This window comes from Ochotona princeps, chromosome 6 (assembly GCF_030435755.1).
Source record: "Ochotona princeps isolate mOchPri1 chromosome 6, mOchPri1.hap1, whole genome shotgun sequence".
Classification (NCBI taxonomy): domain Eukaryota; kingdom Metazoa; phylum Chordata; class Mammalia; order Lagomorpha; family Ochotonidae; genus Ochotona; species Ochotona princeps.
Window position 1 is genome coordinate 19559655 of NC_080837.1, and position 21115 is coordinate 19580769.

General features: G+C 37.0%; 1 protein-coding gene across 2 annotated transcripts in view; it reads left to right on the top strand.

Moving 5' to 3' along the window:
* Positions 1-16714, top strand: part of VPS13C (vacuolar protein sorting 13 homolog C) — a 170469-nt gene extending 153755 nt beyond the window's left edge. Inside the window, exons 80-83 of one of the 2 annotated variants that reach the window (XM_058665749.1) lie at positions 5380-5468; positions 13420-13543; positions 14839-14922; positions 15167-16714. In XM_058665749.1, the coding sequence (XP_058521732.1) occupies positions 5380-5468; positions 13420-13543; positions 14839-14922; positions 15167-15268 (399 nt within the window). In that variant the 3' untranslated portion in view covers positions 15269-16714. Of the gene's footprint in view, positions 1-652; positions 739-5379; positions 5469-13419; positions 13544-14838; positions 14923-15166 lie in introns of those variants that run through there. The other variant, XM_058665750.1, reaches the window with a different exon arrangement.
* Positions 16715-21115: the final 4401 nt, after the last annotated feature.

Genomic DNA, 21115 nt, shown 5'->3' on the forward strand with positions numbered 1-21115 from the left:
ATTTCACGGGTGATTCTTAAAGGTCCTAACTCAGGAATTTATTTCAAAGATTGCATGTGGTGTGTAGGGTGGATTTTGATCTTTGCTTTTTCATTTTAGCATAGTCTGTGATGTGGAAATAACTGGTTATTTTTCTCTTGCATTGGAGCAAAGCTCTTTTTGTGCAGTAAAGATAGTGCTAAGAGAAGCCTGAGGTAACGCCACTATTTGTATAGTAGCTCATTGTAGTTAACGTTAATGTTAGTTTTCAGCTTTGTAGCTAGTTGCTGGGATTTGTTGCTTTTTTTTTCTCCCAACCAACTTATTTACATTATTGTGCAAATCTGGATTTTTTTTTTCAGGTGAGTAAAACTGGTGGAGAGAAAAAAAGATTATATGTAGTTAGTGCTGTTAAACTTCAGAAAAGAATTAAAGTTCTTGGGATTTTATTTTAGTTTAAACATTGGTATGTCTTAACAGTATATACTTGTATAAGTTGCTATTTTCCCAGGACTGACTTATTCACAAAGACATTTGTTAATGTTTTTAAACCTTCAATATAAAATAAAATGATCCTTAATTGTTCCTAGCCTTTGGTTTTTATTGTATATGTTTACATTTTATCTTTCTGCATGCTTCTAATTTTATTTTCTTTCTTTTTCTGCCTGCACAGCAAGAACTGGAAATACAGGAGTAAATGTTTCCTATACTACTACTTGATTTCATCCTTAAAATTTAAAAAAACTGTGTATAAATGAGATTGAGTGTTAATTTTAATGACATTTTTTTTTGACAGTTCTCACCTCCAGTCTGAACTTTTCACATTAGTAGTTTGACTACACATAAAAATGATGGTGCCCCTGGAAAACATAGTCAATATTATGTTGAATAGTATATGTTAACAGGAAAGCATAATATTAAATATTGAAGGGTGTGGGAATCAGATCGCTACTTCACCTAATGGGCAAAAGAACTTTTTGGGTTCAAAAAGTTGCCCTGACATTTGAAAATATTGTCTTACAGTATGTGTGTAAGCTTTTTTTTAATGCAATTACTACACCTGTTCTAGGGAATGTGTTCTTTATGTTTGTGAGTCCTCAGTGTGGAATTACACTGCTAATTTTCATACACTTTTTATGTTTTGAAAAAAATTAGGCTGAGTGTTTAATGAAAGGAAGTTTATTTTGCTCAGTTTTGGAGGCTGTCTGTTTGACTTCTGGCAAGGACCCCCTTGTGACGTGTCACACATGGTGAGAAATGCAAAGGAAACAGGCAAAATGGGAAGAGGTCAGGTGCACGGTGTGGCCTTGATTTTAGACATCCCCTTCTTGGGACATACATTCCAAGTCTAAGGCCAGCAGTAATCTTCCCATGGTGGTGCTCCTGAGAATCCATCACCTATGAAGGTTCCACCACCTCTCAGCCGTGTCCATCTGACCAGTTTCTAATAAGACATGTGACAAGCTCATATCAGAATAACATCAGAACCTGTTGGGGCACACTCAAACCAAATCCAAACCGTAGCGATGGTTTTCCATTTTACAAATAAATGGAACATATATTTTAGTAATTGAACTGTTAGTTGCTGTGAGTTTAACCTTTGATCTCAAATGAGAGTTGGCATATAAATTTTGAGAATATGTTCCTTTAATCTGTTTTTCTGCTTTTTTCACCTACCTGTTTTGTTCATGAGTAAATGCCATTTTATTTCATATGTATTTTCCGCCATTGAAAGTTATGCCTTTCAAAAATAGAGTTTCTTTAATGGTTGTGCTAATTTCAAGTTGTTAGTTTTAATGAATGTAAATAGAAGTTGAACTGTAACTAGGAAGTTTATTTTTGTGGCACTTGAATACTCATATAGATGCCTTTACTTTTAAGTACATATTCTTTGTTTTTCCATTTCTTAGAGCCTATTTGTTACCTTAATGACAAAAATAAGTTCTTTTGAAATTAGATCCCTCATAGTTAATTGTCAAAATAAGTTATATTTCAATTAATTTTTTCAAAAATGAGTGAGGTATTTGATTTGACTTAGTATTGTTTTATACAGTAATTTTCATGCTTCCTCCAATTTGAAAACAAAATATAAACTTAAATTTCGTATGCTGTTTATTTGGAGAGAATGAAGCTATTAATATACAATTGTTCAATTTGATTATATGTATTTAAAAATTATAATTATCCAAATAATTTGAATGTTTCCTATTTAAAATAAGTACTTTAAAGGAAAAAGAATGACATCTAAGGACTACCTTGTACTGGACATACAATAAGATATTACTTCCGATCTTAAGGGGTCGTATGTAGCAGGACATGTAAATATTAAAAGGAGCTTACAAACTTTTCTTGTGCCTAGATAATTGAGGGTTGGCAAAAATGTCACTGCATGCACACTTTTGTTTGAGAATCAAGCACAATGACTAATTCAAGAGGCTGTCTTAAATCATCACTAATAATTACCCTTTAGGTAAAAGTAATAATTTTTAATTTTTCTAGATATATTGCAGTTTTAATGAAAACTTTTGTGAAGTTACCTAACCTGCAATTATTTTCTTTTTGTTTAATTTATTATCTTATTAACCTTTTTTTTGTGGTTACCTATTTTACAGCTGTATGTTAATAAGCACAAAACTTTAAGATATTGTTTGTATTTAAGTTATTATAGATAGGTTGAGTGTCCCTTAGCCAAAATACATGGCACCTAATGTGGTTTGTTTTGTTTTAAAATTTTTGAATATTTCCCCATACATCTTAGCTATGGGCCCACTTCTAAAAATTGATTTTTTATACATACCTTATCTACATAGTCTGAAGGCAATTTCAAAAGTGTTTATAGTGTGCCTGTGTTTTGACTGCAGCTATAATGTAAGGTTGTGTGTGAAGTTTTCCACCTATGGTATTATGTCAGCAGTTCAAAAATTTTCAGATTTTAAAGCATTTTGATTTTTAAGCTTAGAGATGTCCAACCTGTAGTGTTACATCTTTTTATTCATTTTTGTTACGGTATTAGGCAGCTTTGTAACCTTTCATATATCGTTACAGTTACTGGGTGAAATAGAATGTGCATTAACAAGTAGACAGCTTCTTTCTGTGGGAAGCAAATGTAAACATGGATAATTGAGAAATTAGTCGGTTTCATCCCTTGCTCATCTTGCACTGATAAGTTTATTGGGTAAAAAGTATTTATTACTTAGAATGTGTTGGATATACAAAACAAGTAAGACTTGTGTCCTTAATGGACCAAGAATAACAAAAGTAAATATGAAAGAATCCTGTAACCTTTATGGCCACATTCTAAATCATTAATTTGCATACCTCTTGATGCTCATTTTCTTTTTCTCCCAATTTCTTTGTGTTTGTTAGTACTCAGGTTTGGGAGTTATTAAATCATTCTCTGTTCTCCTAGGGTAATTTATGCTGTGTGTGTGTGTGTGTGTGTGTGTGTGTGTGTAGTAAAGAGAGAAAGACACCTGTATGTATATGCTGCTAGCTTTTAATTTAATATTCATTTTGGTTTACATATTTACAATCATGCAATACTTAAAATGAGGTTTATTTCTTGTAAGAAATATGTTTCTGTATATCCTGAGAAATGCTTCATTAACATTCATAATTCTTACATTATTACCTCTTGAGGTGGTCTTACATTGTGTATTTGACTATTCTTAAAATGTAAATTGTTTCTTGTTTTTTACTAACAGTAAGAATGCTGTTATAAGCATCACTAAATACTATATTATATTATAGCTATCTTGGGTTAGTTTCTTAGAATTTGTTTAAAAACCTGAATAGTTGATTTAAGGAATTGTGCAAAGTGTTACTAAATTCCTAATGTGTTTTGGGAAGGGGCAATAACTGTTCTTTGTTTTTCAAGCCTTTTTGATCTCATATTGTCATTAGTTACTGAATACCTAATCTAAATCTCAAGAGAATTGTGGGTTTTAGTAGTACTGAAAACCAGGTTCTATGTTATTGTAATAAATTATGCTGTAAGCTTTTAATGATTTGAAGCACAATAGCTTGTTAACTAATGAAAATGCATATGAGGTTGAAAGTATTTCTTGTATTTGCATCTCAAATCAAAGTAATTTACTATAATAAAATCTAAAACTGAAGATAAATGTACTAGATTATTATATTCATTTCCCATTTTCACTTTGAAGAAATTGAGGCGTAAATGTTCACAGGTTTTCAGTAATTCACACTGGAAAAATCACACTCCTGAGACTCATTTTGAAGGTGATAGCCCAGTTCTTTGGGGATTCATCTTTCTTGTTCATTGCTTTTTGTAAAAGTCAGGGATTGACTGGGGAGCAAGCATCTTTTTAAAATGTACATTTTAGCATTGAAATAGTAGCATGAAGATTTTTTTGCTCTGCTTTTGATTATATTTAATGTATAATAATATTGATGTATTCTTGATTATAAAAATCATTATTTTATATTCAATTATCATCTGATCTTCAGTGTACTATAGATCATGTCAGTAGTAACATTTTATTAAAATTCATTATTAAAGATTATTTTGTTAGTTTTTAATGTGTTGACAAATGAAAGAGCCAGTAGTTTTAAGATAGTCAAATAGGAAAATAAAAGTAATATAATATGCTGCTATTTATACTTGAATTATTTTATGCTTGTTTTTATTTTTAGAAATAAATGTGTCAGCTATTTTGAATTCCTAATAATTTTTATATTTGTGTTATTATTATGAGTATATTTTTTATTATATGTATGATTGGTACGTAAATACAATGCATATTTAACCTACAAGATTCAGTATTTAAAAACATTAAGTATCAGTTAGAATATAACATATAACTTATATGAATTATCTACCACTTCCAAAATTTATATATATTACGTATCCAGAGCTTATGTATTATATACTTCTGTGTAATAAATTAGTGGTTTTTAAGCTTTGAGATAGATCACAGACCCTTTTAAAATTATCCGATAGATTTACAAACCATCGTTTGATAAAAGTTGTAGGACTACATTTTCTATTCTGTCAGGCAGTTCATAGACTCACCCCCAAGTCCCATTATAGGCCCCTGTTTAAGAAGCCCTCTGTTAATATAGTGGTTTGGTATCAGAATATGTCTTTATATTTTTAATTTTTAATTATTTCTGCTGGCTATTTTAAATTTTCTAAGCTACTACAGAACAAAATATTATTTTGACGGAAGATAACTTGGTAAGCATTTCATACATGTTTCTCTTTAAGACAGTAGTAGGAACTAAAAAAATGTTTTAATCATATTTTTCTAGCTTTATTGGCCAATACAGAGATTTATGTTTTGTCCTAATAATCTTTCTCTTAACACTTGTGTTATAACTAGCTGTACTATTTGAATGCATATACTTTCCAAATCTCATGTCATCTTTATTTTTCAGAATCACATTAAAAAGCTGGAGGATGAAAAGTACCGATTCCACTGTGCTGTTCCTGGGAGCAGGAAGACCGTCCTCCTGATCACCAGCAGGTACTGACTTCCTCGTGACCAGAGGAATGGCGCTTTGCTCATGACCAGAGCAGTGCAGGCTCACGCAGCAGAGCATGCAGAGAGCTCTACTTGAGGGGCAGATGCTCATTTTTGTGGAATCATGAAACATGTGTGCACAGGTAGATAAGTTCTTAGAACTTGTCTTTTCCACAACCTTCGGGTTAGATTCCACATGATTTATGCAAGAGTTATGACTACAGGGACACAGAGTCTAGGAAAGACTTCATGCCTGCAGTGCCCCGATACTGTTTGTTACACGTGAACTACAGTCCCTGTTTGGAGGCTTGACTCAGGAATCACTTCTTCCTAGTTTTGATTCAGCAGATGCCTTTTAAAGGATGACATTATGTTTGTTTTTTCCCCCAGTTTTTCTTAAGTTTTTTTTCCAGTGGTAGATACTATTTCTAAATAAAAACATAGACACAGCTAAGTTAGTTTTCCTGTGATTTCTCTGGATAATAAACATATACCCAAATTACAGTTACAAATCAGTGATTTGAAGACTCTAGGAGATGTATGTCCTAAGGGTTAAGGCATAGTACTTACGGTAGGCAAAATCTGCATCTTTACTACTGTATATAAATATATTTGGATAGGAAAGAAGGAAAAGAAAATGAAATGACAAGATTCAGACTTCTTTTTTTTTTTCAAGATTTATTTACTTTTATTACAAAGTCAGATATACAGAGAGGAGGAGAGACAGAGAGGAAGATCTTTTGTCCGATGAATCACTCCCCAAGTGAGCACAATGACTGGTGCTGTGCTGATCTGAAGTCAGGAGCCAGGAACCTCCTGCAGGTCTCCCACGCGGTTGCAGGGTCCCAAGGCTCTGGGCCGTCCTCAACTGCTTTTCCAGGCCACAAGCAGGAAGCTGGATGGGAAGTGGAGCCTTCAGGATTAGAACCGGCACCCATATGGGATCCTGGCGCGTTCAGTGCGAGGACATTAACTGTTAGGCCATTGCGCCGGGCCTCCCAAAATGGTTTTAATGAACGTTGCTGAACCGATCCAAAGCCAGGGGCTTAGGAGCTTCTTACATGTCTCCCACATGGATGCAGGGGCTCAAGGACTTGAGCCATCCTCTACTGCTTTTCCAGGCCACAGTCAGGGAGCTGAATGGAAAGTAGAGGAGTTGGAACAGGAAGCAGCGCTCAGATGGAATGCTGCCGCCTGAGGTGGAGACGTAGCTCACTACATCATGGCACCAGAACAATCTAAAAAGCAGCTTTCAGATTTGACAACTAATCTGCTTTTTTGTAATGCCTGTCATTTGTTTTGTTGTCATTCAATTTATTTGTGATATGAATTGTACTTAGCTAATGTGTTAGTTAGATTTAAACTTATATACTTTAAAAAAATTTTTTTAAATTTTTATTTTTATTGGAAAGGCAGATCTATAGAGAGAATGAGAGACAGAGAAAGATCTTCCACAACTGCTAGTTCGCTCCCCAAGTAGCTGCAAAGTCCAAAACTGAGTCAATGTGAAGCCAGGAGCCTCTTCTGGGTCTCCCACACGGGTGCAGGGTCCCAAGGCTTTGGACCATCCTCTCCTGCTTTCCCAGGCCACAAGGAGGGAGCTAGAAGGGAAATGGAGCAGTCGGGACATGAACCAGTGCCCATATAAAATCCTGGCATATGCAAGGTGATGATTTAGCCGTTAGGCTATTGTGGTGGGCCCTAAACTTACACACTTTCATGTAGTTAAATACTTGATAGTAGGAATTAATTGTCTTTTTGGTAATATTCATTAACACTTGTCTAACTTAAAAGTCATTTTATGGGAATTTTACATTTACTATACATACATGCATATATGTTTTTTTTTTCTTCCAGTAAACTAGGAGATGCTGGTAATTTTAAGTCTAGTCACTTCAGGATATTTTTAGGAGACAGTATAATAATATTCCTGACCAATACAGTGACAACCTCCTTGCGAGGCTTAGTAGACTCTTTCCAACAGAAATCTTTTTGATTGAGCCAGTTATCTTTATACTGATTTGTTTGGCCATTAATGAGCATATTGCATTAAGAGTTCTTCCAGATTCATTTTCATTCTTGAAAATACTTCATTTTTAGCACTTTGAGCTATGCTTACTCATTATCCATGATATAAGTCAGTTGTCAACAAACTTTTTTCAATGAATTACGTAATATATGTGTAGACTTTGAGGGCCATGTTTGTGTTTCTCAACTTTTTAACCTCACCCTTGTCCTAAGAAAACAGCTTTGAACATGGAAGTGTGTGCGTGGCTGTGTTCAGTAACAATGTATTTAAATAGGTCTTGGGCTAGACTTGACTTGAAGGCTGTAGATTGCCAGCCTCAGAATAGATAATCAGAAAGGTAAGAATAGCTGGAGCTGCCATGCATTCAGGTTTGCCTGGAACAGGCTGGTTTGTCCCAATATAATTACCAATAGCTGTTCCTTGTCTCTTTGCTTCTTAAAAATGTCCTGGATTTTTAGAAGAAAGTCCTGGTTTGAATGTTACAATACTGCACAGTATTTTTTTCCAGTGACCTGAACATTGACATGACCAATATTAATTGGTGTATTCAATTGTTGTAATACATGTATTAATAACACATAATTAGAGCTACAAAATGACAATTTTATTAAATTGAGTTGTTTTAGTGTAATTTTACACTATGATCATCTTCCTGTACTATTAAGTATTCTTAGATAACATCATTGTTGTAATTGTATAATATTTTAGTGGGCATTTTATAATTTAAATTATTGCTTCCTGATGCTCAGTTTTTTGCATTCCAAGCATTTTGTAGTTAATGTGTTCAAATTTATTTGTTTACTTACTTGCTATATTTAAGAGGATGAGAGACTAAGATATATCTTGTATATCCCATAATATGTAATATATATGATATATAATACAATATGTAATACATATGATATCTTAGATATACATGTGTGTGTGTGTGTGTGTGTGTGTACACAGCTATGATTGTACAGGCCAAATTCAGGATCTGGTAACTCACTCTGCTTCCCCTGTATTTGTGGAAGGGACCAGTTATTTTAAATGTCCTCTGCTACCTCCCAGAGTATTCAGTGGCAGAAAGCTGGAATTAAGGGTGGACCTGGGCTTGAACTTGGACACTGTACTATGGGATGTGAATGTCACAAAAGGTGTCTTAATAACCTGGACAAATAACTCCCCCATAGTTAATTACCTTTTATTTGTTATTTAGAAAACGTTCTGGAAGGTTAGATTGCCAGCTTTAAAAATTTTTAGCAAACATTATATATATTGCCAAGTTGATTTTCAGAAAGACTGTATCTATTCTTTACATTTCTATATAAAATAGATTTTCTCTTGTGCTTTGCTAAGACTGGGAGGTATCGTATAAACTTCTAATTTTGGTGACTTACTAGTGGAAAATGTCTTGTTTTAATTAGCAGCTCTTCGATTATAGGAGAATGAACATTTTAATATACCAGAATCCGTTGTGACTTACTTATATCCTTTGCTTACTTCTCATTCATGTATTTGTTTCTTTCTTACAGCATTGAGAGTATTTTGTAAGTGGATGATGTTAGTCCTTTTTGCTTAATCTTTTCTTAATGCTTTATTGGGATTTTCAGCACATAGGGCTTTTAATTTTTTCATATTGAAATTCATCTAAAATGTAGATGCAATATTTCTTTTAAAATGTTTATTTTTGTTTTTCATCTACTTGAGAGATGAAGAGTTAGATGAGAGGAAGCAAGTGATCCCGTACATGTAGGCTTCCATCTACTGGTTCATGGCCTCAATTCCAGCAATTCCCAGGGCTGGACCAGGCTGAAGCCAAGAGCTAGGAACTCGATTCAGGTCCCTCACTTGGGTGGCAGGTGGCCATGATCTGAGTCATCATCTGCTACCTCCCAGGATGCAATCACAAGGAACAGGGATAAGAAGCACAGTGGCTGGGATGCAGACTGGCCCCTGATGCAGGTGTCACAAGTGGCGGCTACACTGCTGTGTTACCACTTCTGCTCTGTGTTTTCTTATCAGATTTTGTTTTCATTTTTAAAATTTAAATTTAGATTATTAGTCAAATGATTGAAATGTTGGTAATGAAATTTTTGTGACCTAAATGTGTTAAGCTAAACACAGTACTAATTGATAAATAACTTACTTTTGTATTCTTTATTAGAATATCGATCATTGGGCAGACTTTTTAAAAAACTCATTAATATTTTACAGATACAGAGACACCATAAACAAAGTTACATCTCTCATTTCTCTACTTTCAGGGGCCTTTATATCGCAAGGTGATGGATACTAAGAGAATGTGATATTCAGAAATGTGAGGGACATGGGAAAAGCTATTGGGAACCAGTCATGGGGAACAGAGACTTTCTAGGTGGGGAATGCTTGCATGTGAGTTTAACACTGGTAAACAAGAGGCAAGCCAAAACATAATACAGCGTGGAAGTTAAATAGATCAGTTTGGAGGTGGCTGCATGGTACAATGTGTGGGAGATAGAGCAAGAATCATGGTAGCTGTTCATAAGATCTGTGGGTTTAGGTTTTGTTGTGATTTGGAATCGTGAGGGGTTTTCTGTTTTTGTTTTTGGATGGCCTATAGGCTATTGTTGTTTAGGACTGCAGCTTCTCATATAGAGATGTACCAAGATGGTACACAGGACGAGTCTCTCTCTTTCCCAATGAAGTCTTGTAAACAACGAGTTTGCTTACGTATTGCTGGTGTTTGTGGTGCAGGAAGATATTTGGTAGCAGCTTGGATGCTGGACTGGAAGAGGGTTAGACTCAAGGCCAGAAGCCACATAGAGAGTTTTGGTTTTCTGTTGCTGCACAACATGTTTGTACTGAATCCACTGCCTGCCTTGTTCAGCACTGTTTGCAGAATTCAGGGGATTTTGCAGTTGTGAGCCTGAGATTCCTGTTTCTTGGCTCTCTGTCAGCCATGTGATGAGACTGCTGTCAGCAACCAAAGCCCCCCTTTATTCCTTGCCATGTGGCTCCCCTCACCTTCAAACCATCAAGAGTTTCTTAAAATTCTGATTTCTTGGATCGTGACTTAACAGTTTTTTTTAAATACATATTTATTTTTATTTCAAAGGCAGAGTTACAGAGATAAGAGAGACAGAGATAGAGAAAAAAAGAGAGAGAAATCTTCCTTGTGCTGATTCACTTTCCAAATGCCTGCAATGTCCAGAACTGGGCCAATCTGAAGCCTGGAGTCAGGAGCTTCTGGGTCTCCTACATGGGTGCAGGAGCTCAAGGACTTAGACCCTTCACACTGACATCCGTACGTGATGCTGGCACCGCAGAAGTTCTTAGCCTGTTACTCTCCTGTGCTGGGCCCCTCTGACCTAGATTTAGTGGGTCTATGTGATTAGATCAGGATTTTAAAGTCACCTGTGCCTTAAAACAAAAACCTAATCATGAGAATGAGATCCATCTTAATTCTCAGTTCGAGGAATTTTACAGACTGCACCCAGGAAATGTGGAATCTTGGGGACCATGTCGGAATTCTGTCCAGCATAAAGACCATGGCAGTTACTTTGATAGGAGGTGGTGGGTGCCTGAACAAAAGAAGGAAAGCTAAGGGGCTTGAGTTTGATATTGCTTTGAAATACCACAGTGGAGATTTCTCGGTTGTTGGGGCCAAATACAGAATAGAGAAATATGTTTGCATGTATCTAAGTTGATTGATAAATTGATTATTTATAAATAAATACACATTTTTTTTTCTAAAAATGAGGAAGAAGAGAGTAGATGGAGTTTGGATGAGGATTTGGAGTTGATCTCTTAGAGACAGCCCTGAGAGAATGTGTCTAGCAGAAAGTAACCAGAATTTGAACTCTGGCATATATGGTAAAGGGAAAAGAGAATAAAGGAAATTAAAGTGGTAGGAAAGCAGAAATGTTACTGCATAGTCAAAAGAAGATGGAGCTTAAAGATAGTTGGAAAAGTGAAGTGTACGTCGTGTGTTGTAATGAGTTAAGCTGCTGTTTGGTACAGCTATATCTCGTATCAGTTCTAGCTCAAGTCTCTGCTATTCCACTCCTGATCTAGCTTCTAGCCGATGCACCTGGGAAGGTAGCTAATGGTAGCTCAGGAACTTGGGACACTGCTGTCCAGGTAGGAGACCTAGATGGACTTCCTGGCTGCTGCCTCCAGCCAAGCTTAGGATGGGCTGATGCAGCCTTTTGGGAAGTGAAGCAGAGAAAGGAAGAGCTCTGTTGCTCTCCCCCTTCCTTCTCTCTCTGTGGTATTCTGCCTTTCAGATAGATAGATAGATAGATAGATAGATAGATAGATAGATAGATAGATCGTTTTGCAAAAAGGATGTTTGAAATAGCAAATTGCATCTGGCATGTGGATTGGCCAAAGCTATCTTTACCTCAACGCCATCATCTGACTGTCAGCTGGAGCCAGAGGCAGGCAAGTGGGACCCACTTCCTAGAGGCTGGTAGAAATGAAAGGCAGTGTTGGAGATTGTCACAGTGGTTGGAAAATTCAACTGGTATTTATGTGCTAGTGCTAGAGAGGCTGAACTTCCTGCATGTTCCTACACTGTATGTTCCCAACCAAATATGCCCAGAATGTCAGTGGTACCACTGTTGAGGGTTATTCCCACATTCCATTGGTCAGCATGTTTATTAAAGCCTTCTCTGAATACCTGTAATCTTCCTTTTTCATTTTCACAGCAGCTGCCATAATTGAAATTTTCGTTGTTTCCTGATTGGACCTGTAGTTTCTACCTCTGTTGTCCACTTCTTGTTTATGTACCATCTCCCCTCTGTTTGCTGTTAGCCTCATGACTCCAAGCTAAGAAAGTGTATCATGTGTCATTTTCTACTGGCTGTAGACTAAAATCAGAAGGTCTAAAAACAGAAAAAGTGGTTCTGGAAGTTCCAGAACTAAGCTGATTTCTCACCACTGTACAGAGCCAGGACTCTTTCCGAAGACCACCACATTCTTTTGGTACTATTTCCATTGTCAATGTTTCATCCCTGTGTGGGACTGTCATTTCTTTTTCTTGTCCAGAGAACATTTCCTTTGAAGGATAAACTCTTGGGCCGCTTATTTTACCAGTAGACTGTCGCTCCAATGTTGCAAACGACTTGCACAAGCTGTGTGGTAGCACTGACTGTGCGGTAGCATTTGTTCCCATGTTGATTTCCCCTTGTAGCCATCGAGTGCTTCTCAAGCAGAAACCCTCTCTTCCTGCTTTCCTTGGCACCCTGGGTGTTTGTTAAATTAACAGTTCTACTTTTCTGGGTTTACTGTCTGCAATAGAAACTTTAAGTAAGGTTCTGTTAGTAATTAATCCACAAAAACACAGAGGAATCGGTGTGGGTGCCCTTTAAGGATTCTTTTTTTCTTTCTTTTTCCCTTTTGCTGTTGAGTAAAATGAGAAACTCAATCTGTGATATAATACATTAGCATTAAAGTGTTCAAATCTGATATTTATTAGTAGGCCTAGAGTGAATCTTTGCTGACATTTCAGGTTTCTGACATTTCCTGCACATTCCGTCTTGACTGGAAGGCATATGTGACTGACAGTAAAAAGCAATTAATAATTTCCAAGTAAAACATTTTCAGGGGCATCTGCGTTTATTGCCTCCCAGATGAGCATACCGTCTATTCCTGTTTTATAAATGATTGTCCTATCAGTTCATTTTTGTCAGTTAAAAAAAGTTACACTTTCCTGAATTCTGCAAGATTGGCAGAAGGGGATTTTTGGAAGTCTCCTTAGTTAGGTGGTAGGTGTCATACTTGCTCTGTGACAGCTACCTAGACATTTTTTTTCCAAGTATCTGAGGCATACTTTCCTTTTAGTGACTGTTCTTGTTTATTAAATGAATGCTAGCTGTGAAGTCCAGCTGAGTGAAATGTTTTTGGTAACGTTAAACACTCCTCATCGCTACCCGTATGTTTTTGTCATCTTTTCCATTGTAGGCGAGTGTTGTGTGTAAAGGAAGTTGAAATCCTAGGCAACATGTCTGTAGACTGGCAGTGTTCATTTGAAGACTTCGTATGTCCTCCCCGTGTCAGTGAAAACCTGCTCAAAATCACGGTGAAGGTAAGAGCAGTGAATCATACAGTGCATTAGAGTGGATGACTAACGGAATGAGTGGGAACCAGTGCTTGCTCTTTAACACAAAATGCTTGAAGAATTCCCATCCTTATTAGAGGTGAGCTGGAAGGAAAGGAACCACCCCTGTGTCAGTGTCACTGACAGCCCTTGAATCCCGTGAGTGTTCTGCCAGCGTCATTGGGGTGCTGACAATTAACACTTTCCTTCTGACTGAAGTAATCATCAATAAACAAGAGACTCCTTTTACGTCATTTGGATATTCACTTTACTATAATCATGGGCATGTTTGGAAAGATTCTCTTTTTCTAAGTTCTTAGGAGATTATGAAGTTCTTTGGAAAAATTAAATATTATCTTTAAAACATTCGTGCCTTATAATATTTGGCATATAAGGAATGCTAATATGGTTTGTGTAGCAATGTTCTCATCTTCCTCCGCATCATTTTCTAGAGGAAGTACTTACAATGTAAGTACTTAAAATGATGCCTCAACTTTTGCATCGTTTCCTGACTTATTTGACTTTGAAGCATGTTGATTGCATTATAGATTTTCATTTCTTTAAAAAAAAACTCCACCGATGGTTAAATGTGGTAATTTCTGCCATACATTTTTTTCCCCTGAACAACAAATGATCTTTTATTTTGCTATTAAAGCTGTCTGAAGAGCATGTTCTGAAGTGGAGGTTTAAGTTCTGTTACTATTTAACGTCTGCTCTTCTGTGAAGGGGAGCTTATAAATCAAAGGAATTTCCATGACCACCTTCCTAGTTTTCATATTCCAGCACTACCTCCTTGTAGTGTGTCAAAATTTGAAGTATGTCATAGTATGTGAAACATGACTTTCAAATAGGAAAGAATGTGTCATTATGCATGTGTTTTGCACTTTTCTTACCACTTCTTTTAGATCAGTGGTGAGAATTGACTCAAGGTATTCCAAATTGTATAAAAAAATTTTTCTGTCAGCCAAGAAAATGAATGATTTTGTAGATTTGTCAGATGTGATGAGTTACCAAGTGGTGTTTCTGTGGGCTATTTATCACAACCTGTAGAAGGTCATTATTTTAAACTGATGGATGTATATTCATCCAGTTTTATAAATTTCAACTCATATACAGAATCACTGTCCTTCAACTAAGATGATTTATTTCATATTCTCCTTGAATATATGTTCCTGGGTAGTCTATCAGTTATAAAATTGAGCTGACACTTCAGCATCCAATTAAAGATGATGATTTTTCCCCCCAAAATAACATATTTTGTTTCATTATTTCTTTTGAAACAGGAGCAAGGTCTGTTCTCCAAAATAGATAATGCCAGTAAGGACTGTCCTCACAAAGTTTACCTGAAGGATGCTGCCACAGCAGAGGTACATAATTTATTTCAGAGAACACTGTTCTCTCCATTTTTTTAAAAATTGGTTACAGTGAATAATCTCCATGAATTCTATCCAAAGCTCTTCCCTGTTTATATTTCTTTGGATTGATATGAATAAGCTTAAACTAATACACTGTGGATTCAGTGGAGCTGAAGGGTCTTAGTTTGCATTCCTTGTTTGGACTGATGAGCCTGTGCTTATCTTTACAACCCAGAATCAACATTTTGTTTTGCAGGCTGCACTTAGCGCCATTGAGGATGCGCAGTCAAGGAGACAGCAGCAGAACCTGGCGAGGCAGTCATTGCTGAAACTTCTCAGGCCCGAGCTGCCGTCCTAACCCCAGACCCCAGGGCCTGCTGCCGGAAGAAACAGCAGTCAGTGGTGTTGTGTGCAAATCACTCTGTAATCTGGCTACAGATGATTTTTCAAACAGTCCTTTAGTTTTATTTTTACAGAAAGCTAATGTTAGCCTTTGCACTTTTTCCCTTGGGTTTGGCTGTCATTTTATAGTCTGTGTATGTTAGCAATCCGTTACTGCATTGCCAGCTGAATGGGTCAGACCCTTGAAGAAATACCGCTTCAAACTCAGAGTGAAATTTTTATTAATATTAATATTGTAAAGCAAAAGGCAACAGGCTTATCTTTAATTAAGGTATACAATGAAGAATGAAAAAAGAGCTTAGAAAGACTAGTGTTTTTTAAAAGGGTTTAGCCACAGACAAATGCTGAACACTTTGACACTTTGTTTAAGGGCAGTTCGTTCAATAAGTGAACTAAGATAACATTTTTGATCAACTGGGTAAAATGACTGAAGAGAAGCCACTAAATGGAGAACTGGCATGTTTCCTATTTTCTTGTCATGAAAATGTTTTCTGCTAATGAAGCAAATTTTACTTTGGCCTTTTTTCCATTCTTGCACTATAATGAAGAAAATATGGAAGACCAAACTTTAAAATATCCATATTTAATTTTCTATACAAAAATCTTCACACAATTTTGGAAGTTATTTTCATGCTCTATCAATATGAGCTTATTTATAATTTGCTGATTCTTGGAAATACTACACTTTAAGTTTTTTAAGACTCATAAAATTCAGTATTTTTATATTGATAGAGATTATTTTTTAGAAGCGAAAAGACTTTTGAGGACATCATGAACTACCATTTAATGCAAATAATACCTAGTAATGTATTCAAAATCCTTATTCATACAAATGAAGAGAGTTTCTAGTTGCTTTATATTTAAAGAAATAAAGCCTATACAACAGCCCTGTGCAAGGTGCCTTCTTCAGGGAAGCGAGGCTGCGAGAGGCAGGTGTGACGCCCTCACCCTGTGCTTGCTGCATCTCTGTTACACTGGTTACAGATGGACTGCTCAACTGCTTATTAAAGCTTCCTGATACATTCTGAAGGGTTTTGTTTCCTTGGATGAGCTTTAGATTTATTCATGGTGTTTAACATGGCATTTTTTTCAAAACACAGAATTAATAATAAAAGGAAGATGTGGACACACAATGCACATGGTTTTCTCTATTTCTGTTGATGTATGGTAATATTACTCAACTTTTTAAGAGCTACCCATAACAGTTTTTAATTTTTCCTCATGATATTGATGATTAATCTAAAAACAGAATGTGATAATTGTCATTGTCATTTCAACATTCTTTTGTTATTTCTCCGTGAAGACAAGTGTCATATATAAAACTTCCTGCTGAAATTTTGTGTTAGTGGTTAATTGCATCTTATTAAAAGGAGCATTGTAAGTAATTTTATAACAAACATGCTAGTATTTTGTGTCTTTAAAAGTGACTCAATCATAAATTTGGGATGTATGATCATACAGTTCTCAGTTCTTGGGTGTCTGGTGGGAGAATTTAGGATGCTTGTTCTTAAATTCATCATTGAAAGTGTATTCAGCAACAGTTTTTTCATTCCTCGAACAGCACTATGGATCTCTTTGAGCAGAAAGAGTCTTTTGGGAAGACTTGCTTTATTTTGTTTTTGTGTGCTGTAGGTCTGTGCTTCGTTATCCAAAATTCAAAAAGCTCAGGACACTACTAAAATTTTCCACAAGTTTGAAACAAAGATATTCAGCAGCAAAATATGAACAAACTTGAGGCTTTCTATCTGCTTGCTGAATGAAAATATTTTAAAAATTGACCTCTAGAGGAAAAATGATTAGCACAATGATGAAGCCAACACAGTTTTCTCGGTATAGTATCTACTAAGATGACTGTCAACACTTTACAAAGAGGGCCTGGCGGCGTGGCCTAGCGGCTAAAGTCCTCGCCTTGAACGCCCCGGGATCCCATATGGGCGCCGGTTCTAATCCCGGCAGCTCCACTTCCCATACAGCTCCCTGCTTGTGGCCTGGGAAAGCAGTCGAGGACGGCCCAAAGCTTTGGGAACCTGCACCCGTGTGGGAGACCCGGAAGAGGTTCCAGGTTCCTGAGTTCCGATCGGCGCAGCACTGGCTGTTGCGGCTCACTTAGGGAGTGAATCATCGGATGGAAGATCTTCCTCTCTGTCTCTCCTCCTGTCTGTATATCCGGCTTTCCAATAACAATAAATCTTTAAAAGAAAAACACTTTACAAAGAGGGTTAGTCATTTTGCACTAATTTTTTGAAAATATTTATTTGAAAGAGTTACAGGGAGAGAAAGAGAGAAAGGTATGGACAGAGACCTTCTATTTGTTGGTTCACTTCTCAAGTGGCCACACTTCTTAGAGTTGGGGCAATCTGAAGCCAGGAGCCAGTTGCTTGAATCAGGTGTCCGATATGGGTACAGAGGCACAGGCATTTGGAGCATCTTCTGCTTTCCCAGGCACATCAGCACGGAGCTGGATCGAAAATGGAGCAGCTGGGACTTACCAGTGCTCATAGGTGATGACAGCACTTTTACTTGCTATGACTCAGCACCAGCCCTGAGTTGTTTGTTTTAAACTTGGAAGATCAAGCAGCTTTCCCAGATACCGGCTATAATACTTAAACTTTCCTAACTGTGGTTTAAATTCCATCAAAATGTTCATCAAAAGTTTTATTTTAGATCTAGATCTTTGAGTTTTGTTGTTTAATAGAAGACATTTACCTTATTGTACCAATTTCTGTTAGATAATCCACTTTCCTCTGCTGCTGTCATTTAAACACTTTTTTTCCCCATATGATCCTACCTTTTTATCTTAGGATACCTTTCTATTGTTACATTATATTTTTTAAGGTGTCTGTTATTGATAGTGGTTGGCAAAGTATGAGCCAATTAATCTGTGAGCACAAGATGACCAGTTCATTTGCGGTGGTCATGACTCTTTTACCACAGTGGCAGATTTGGGTAACTATGACAAATACAGTATGACTGGTGGATCCTAATAACTTGACTTCCTACTCTTTACAGAAAAAGTCAGATCTCTGTATGACACCATACAGTTGATCTTACAGATACGAACACACACCAAATGGCTTACCTGAGGTCCAGTGGTAAGACGGGAACTGGTTCTAGGATCTAACTTCTGTCCACTTACTTTTCCCTCTTTCTTCCTAACGTTAGCCTTCATGTGGAATGAACATGGCCATTGTTGGCCTCTTGGATTTACCTGCTTTTAGAATTTTGTCACACACAGATGATCCATCTGTCTTCTCCCAATATGTGTTAGGCATACTGATGACGTAAGAATTTGTAGTAATCACACACAAAATGTCTACTTACACTTACTTCAAAATTTTTTTCCAAAGAACTCTTATTTGGAATCTAATATTACCATAACAGTTTACTAGCTTATATTGATTTTCAGATATGAAAGGGAGGAAGGAAAAAGTTCTAGTATAGAACAGAAAACTCTAATTTATTGCTAATGCATGGTCAGAACCAAGAAGCAAATGGGTGAAGTCAACCATTCAAGAGTTGCACTAGCAGAGGCAGACAGAACAGGCCAGAGGTAAGTTCTTTGTCACAACTGGCTTGGGGGTTGCCAAAGAAGCTAGTTTGGAGCACAGTGGGTGACATCAGAGTGCAGTGGTGTAACAAACGTGCAGGTGTTCAAAGATGCAGTTTGAATAGAAGCTACAAAGTTTTAGCCTCGCCAGCTGCAGATTAGTTAGCAAGCGGTTATTGGTTTAAATTAGGCAGCCGCACTTGAGCAGGGCACGTTCACCGTCCCTGCAGAGTACTGACAGAGAGACTTAACCTACTTTGACACTTGTGATCAAATACCCATTTCATTCTAGTGGGAGTGATTCATCTTTTCAAAAATAGTTTAAAAAAATAGGGCATGAATTAGAGGATTACAATTAAGAGTTTTTAACTTTTTTGATAATGATTTCATGGTCTCCAGCCATTTGAGTAGTCTGTCATTGTGTTATAGAAGTAGTAAGTTATTGTTTTTAAAAGATACTTGTTTTTTTATTATAAAGTCATATAAAAAGAGGAGGAGAGACAGAAAGGAAGATCTTCCATCCGATGGTTCACTCCCCAAGCAGCCACAATGGCTGGAGCTGAGCCAATCTGAAGCCAGGATCCAGGTGCCTCTTCCAGGTCTCCCACATGGGTGCAGGGTTCCAGGCTTTGGGCCGTCCTTAACTGCTTTCCCAGGCCACAAGCAGGGAGGTGGATGGGAAGAACCAGCACCCATATGGGATCATGGTGCATTCAAGGCGAGGACTTCAACCACCAAGCTACCATGCTGGGCCCATAAGTTATTGTTTTTAAAGTGAGAGCCATAGTCCCAAGATTCTGGAATACTTGTAAACTCTATGGGACATCTGGATATATCTGAAATTATTAACACCAGGAAGCATTTTCCTGCTCATATGAAAGATTCTTACATTTTAAGTTTGGAGACTGGGACTGCACTGCTTTTGAACTGACCCCGGATGAGCAGAGAACCTTCTGTGCCTCTGATCAAGTGCAGTAGGGAATGGGTACCATTGTAGTCACTGCCTTTGGAACCCTGTGCCTTAAGCTGGTGAGTAAGAACATATTTCCTATTGTGCCTAAAATTAATGCTAAGTGGAATTATGAAAAAAACTTTGAAAGTACTAATGATTCTTACTTTATATCAAATGCATTAGCAACTAATTTTTTAGAGAACAGTCAGGATTAATTTTATACTGAAAATCATAAAACTTCATATTATTTTATTCAGTATAGACTTCTGTGTGTGTTCCGTCCATTGAGCTCAATTCTTAATCTTCGGGATTGTCTGAATAAGAGATGTTTTTACTTCTGGAAAGGCTACAGCTTGGAGCACTGTCAGCCAGTCTTCAGTTTTGTTCCAACGTTAGGTACATATGGAAGTCCTCTTCTCAAGTTCTTACCTTTTTTCTATGTAAGCCACCCTTAATTTGAGGCAGCTTCAAGTCATCCAATATTTTTTTTATTTGTTTTGTTTTTTGCAAGTATTCATTTGAAAGACGGTTGTAGGATGAGACAGAGACATCCTATTTGCTAGCTCACTCCCCAAGTGGCTGAAGCAGGCAGGGCTGGGCCAGGCTGGAGCTGGGGACAGGATCTCCACAGAAGTCCCCGTTGTTCATGGCGGAGACCCGAGCAAATGGGCCATCTTCATTACTGCTTGAGCAGAAAACCAGATGAAAGTGGAAAACCAGAACTTGAACTGGTTCTGCAGTGTAGGATGCTGGTACCACAAGTGGTGGTTTAGCTTGTTGGACTGACACTGAACCGAAGTCTTCTAATGATCCTGTTGGCATTCCCCTAAACAGTTAAATGATGTCCCTCTTAGAAAACAAAGCCTTGTAACGCAATTCCAATCAAATTGCCAAAAACATTCTTCATGGAAGTGGAAACAATGATCCAAAGGTTCATCTGGAAACACAAAAAACCACGAATAGCTAGAACCATCCTGAAGAACAGGAAGTTAGCAGGGGGAATCACAGTCCCGGACCTCTGGACATACTACAGGGCAGTGGTTATCAAAACAGCCTGGTACTGGCACAAAGATAGAGAGGAAGATCAATGGAGCAGAATAGAAACACCAGAAGGGAACCCACACAGATACAGTCAAATAATCTTTGATAAAAGGACAAACGATAATCCAGGCAAATGGGAAGGTCTTTTCAATAAATGCTGTTGGGACAATTGGTTGATAGCCTGTAGAAACAAAAAGACCCACATCTCTCACCATATACTAAGATCAAATCTAAATGGATAAAAGATCTAAACCTGCATCCAG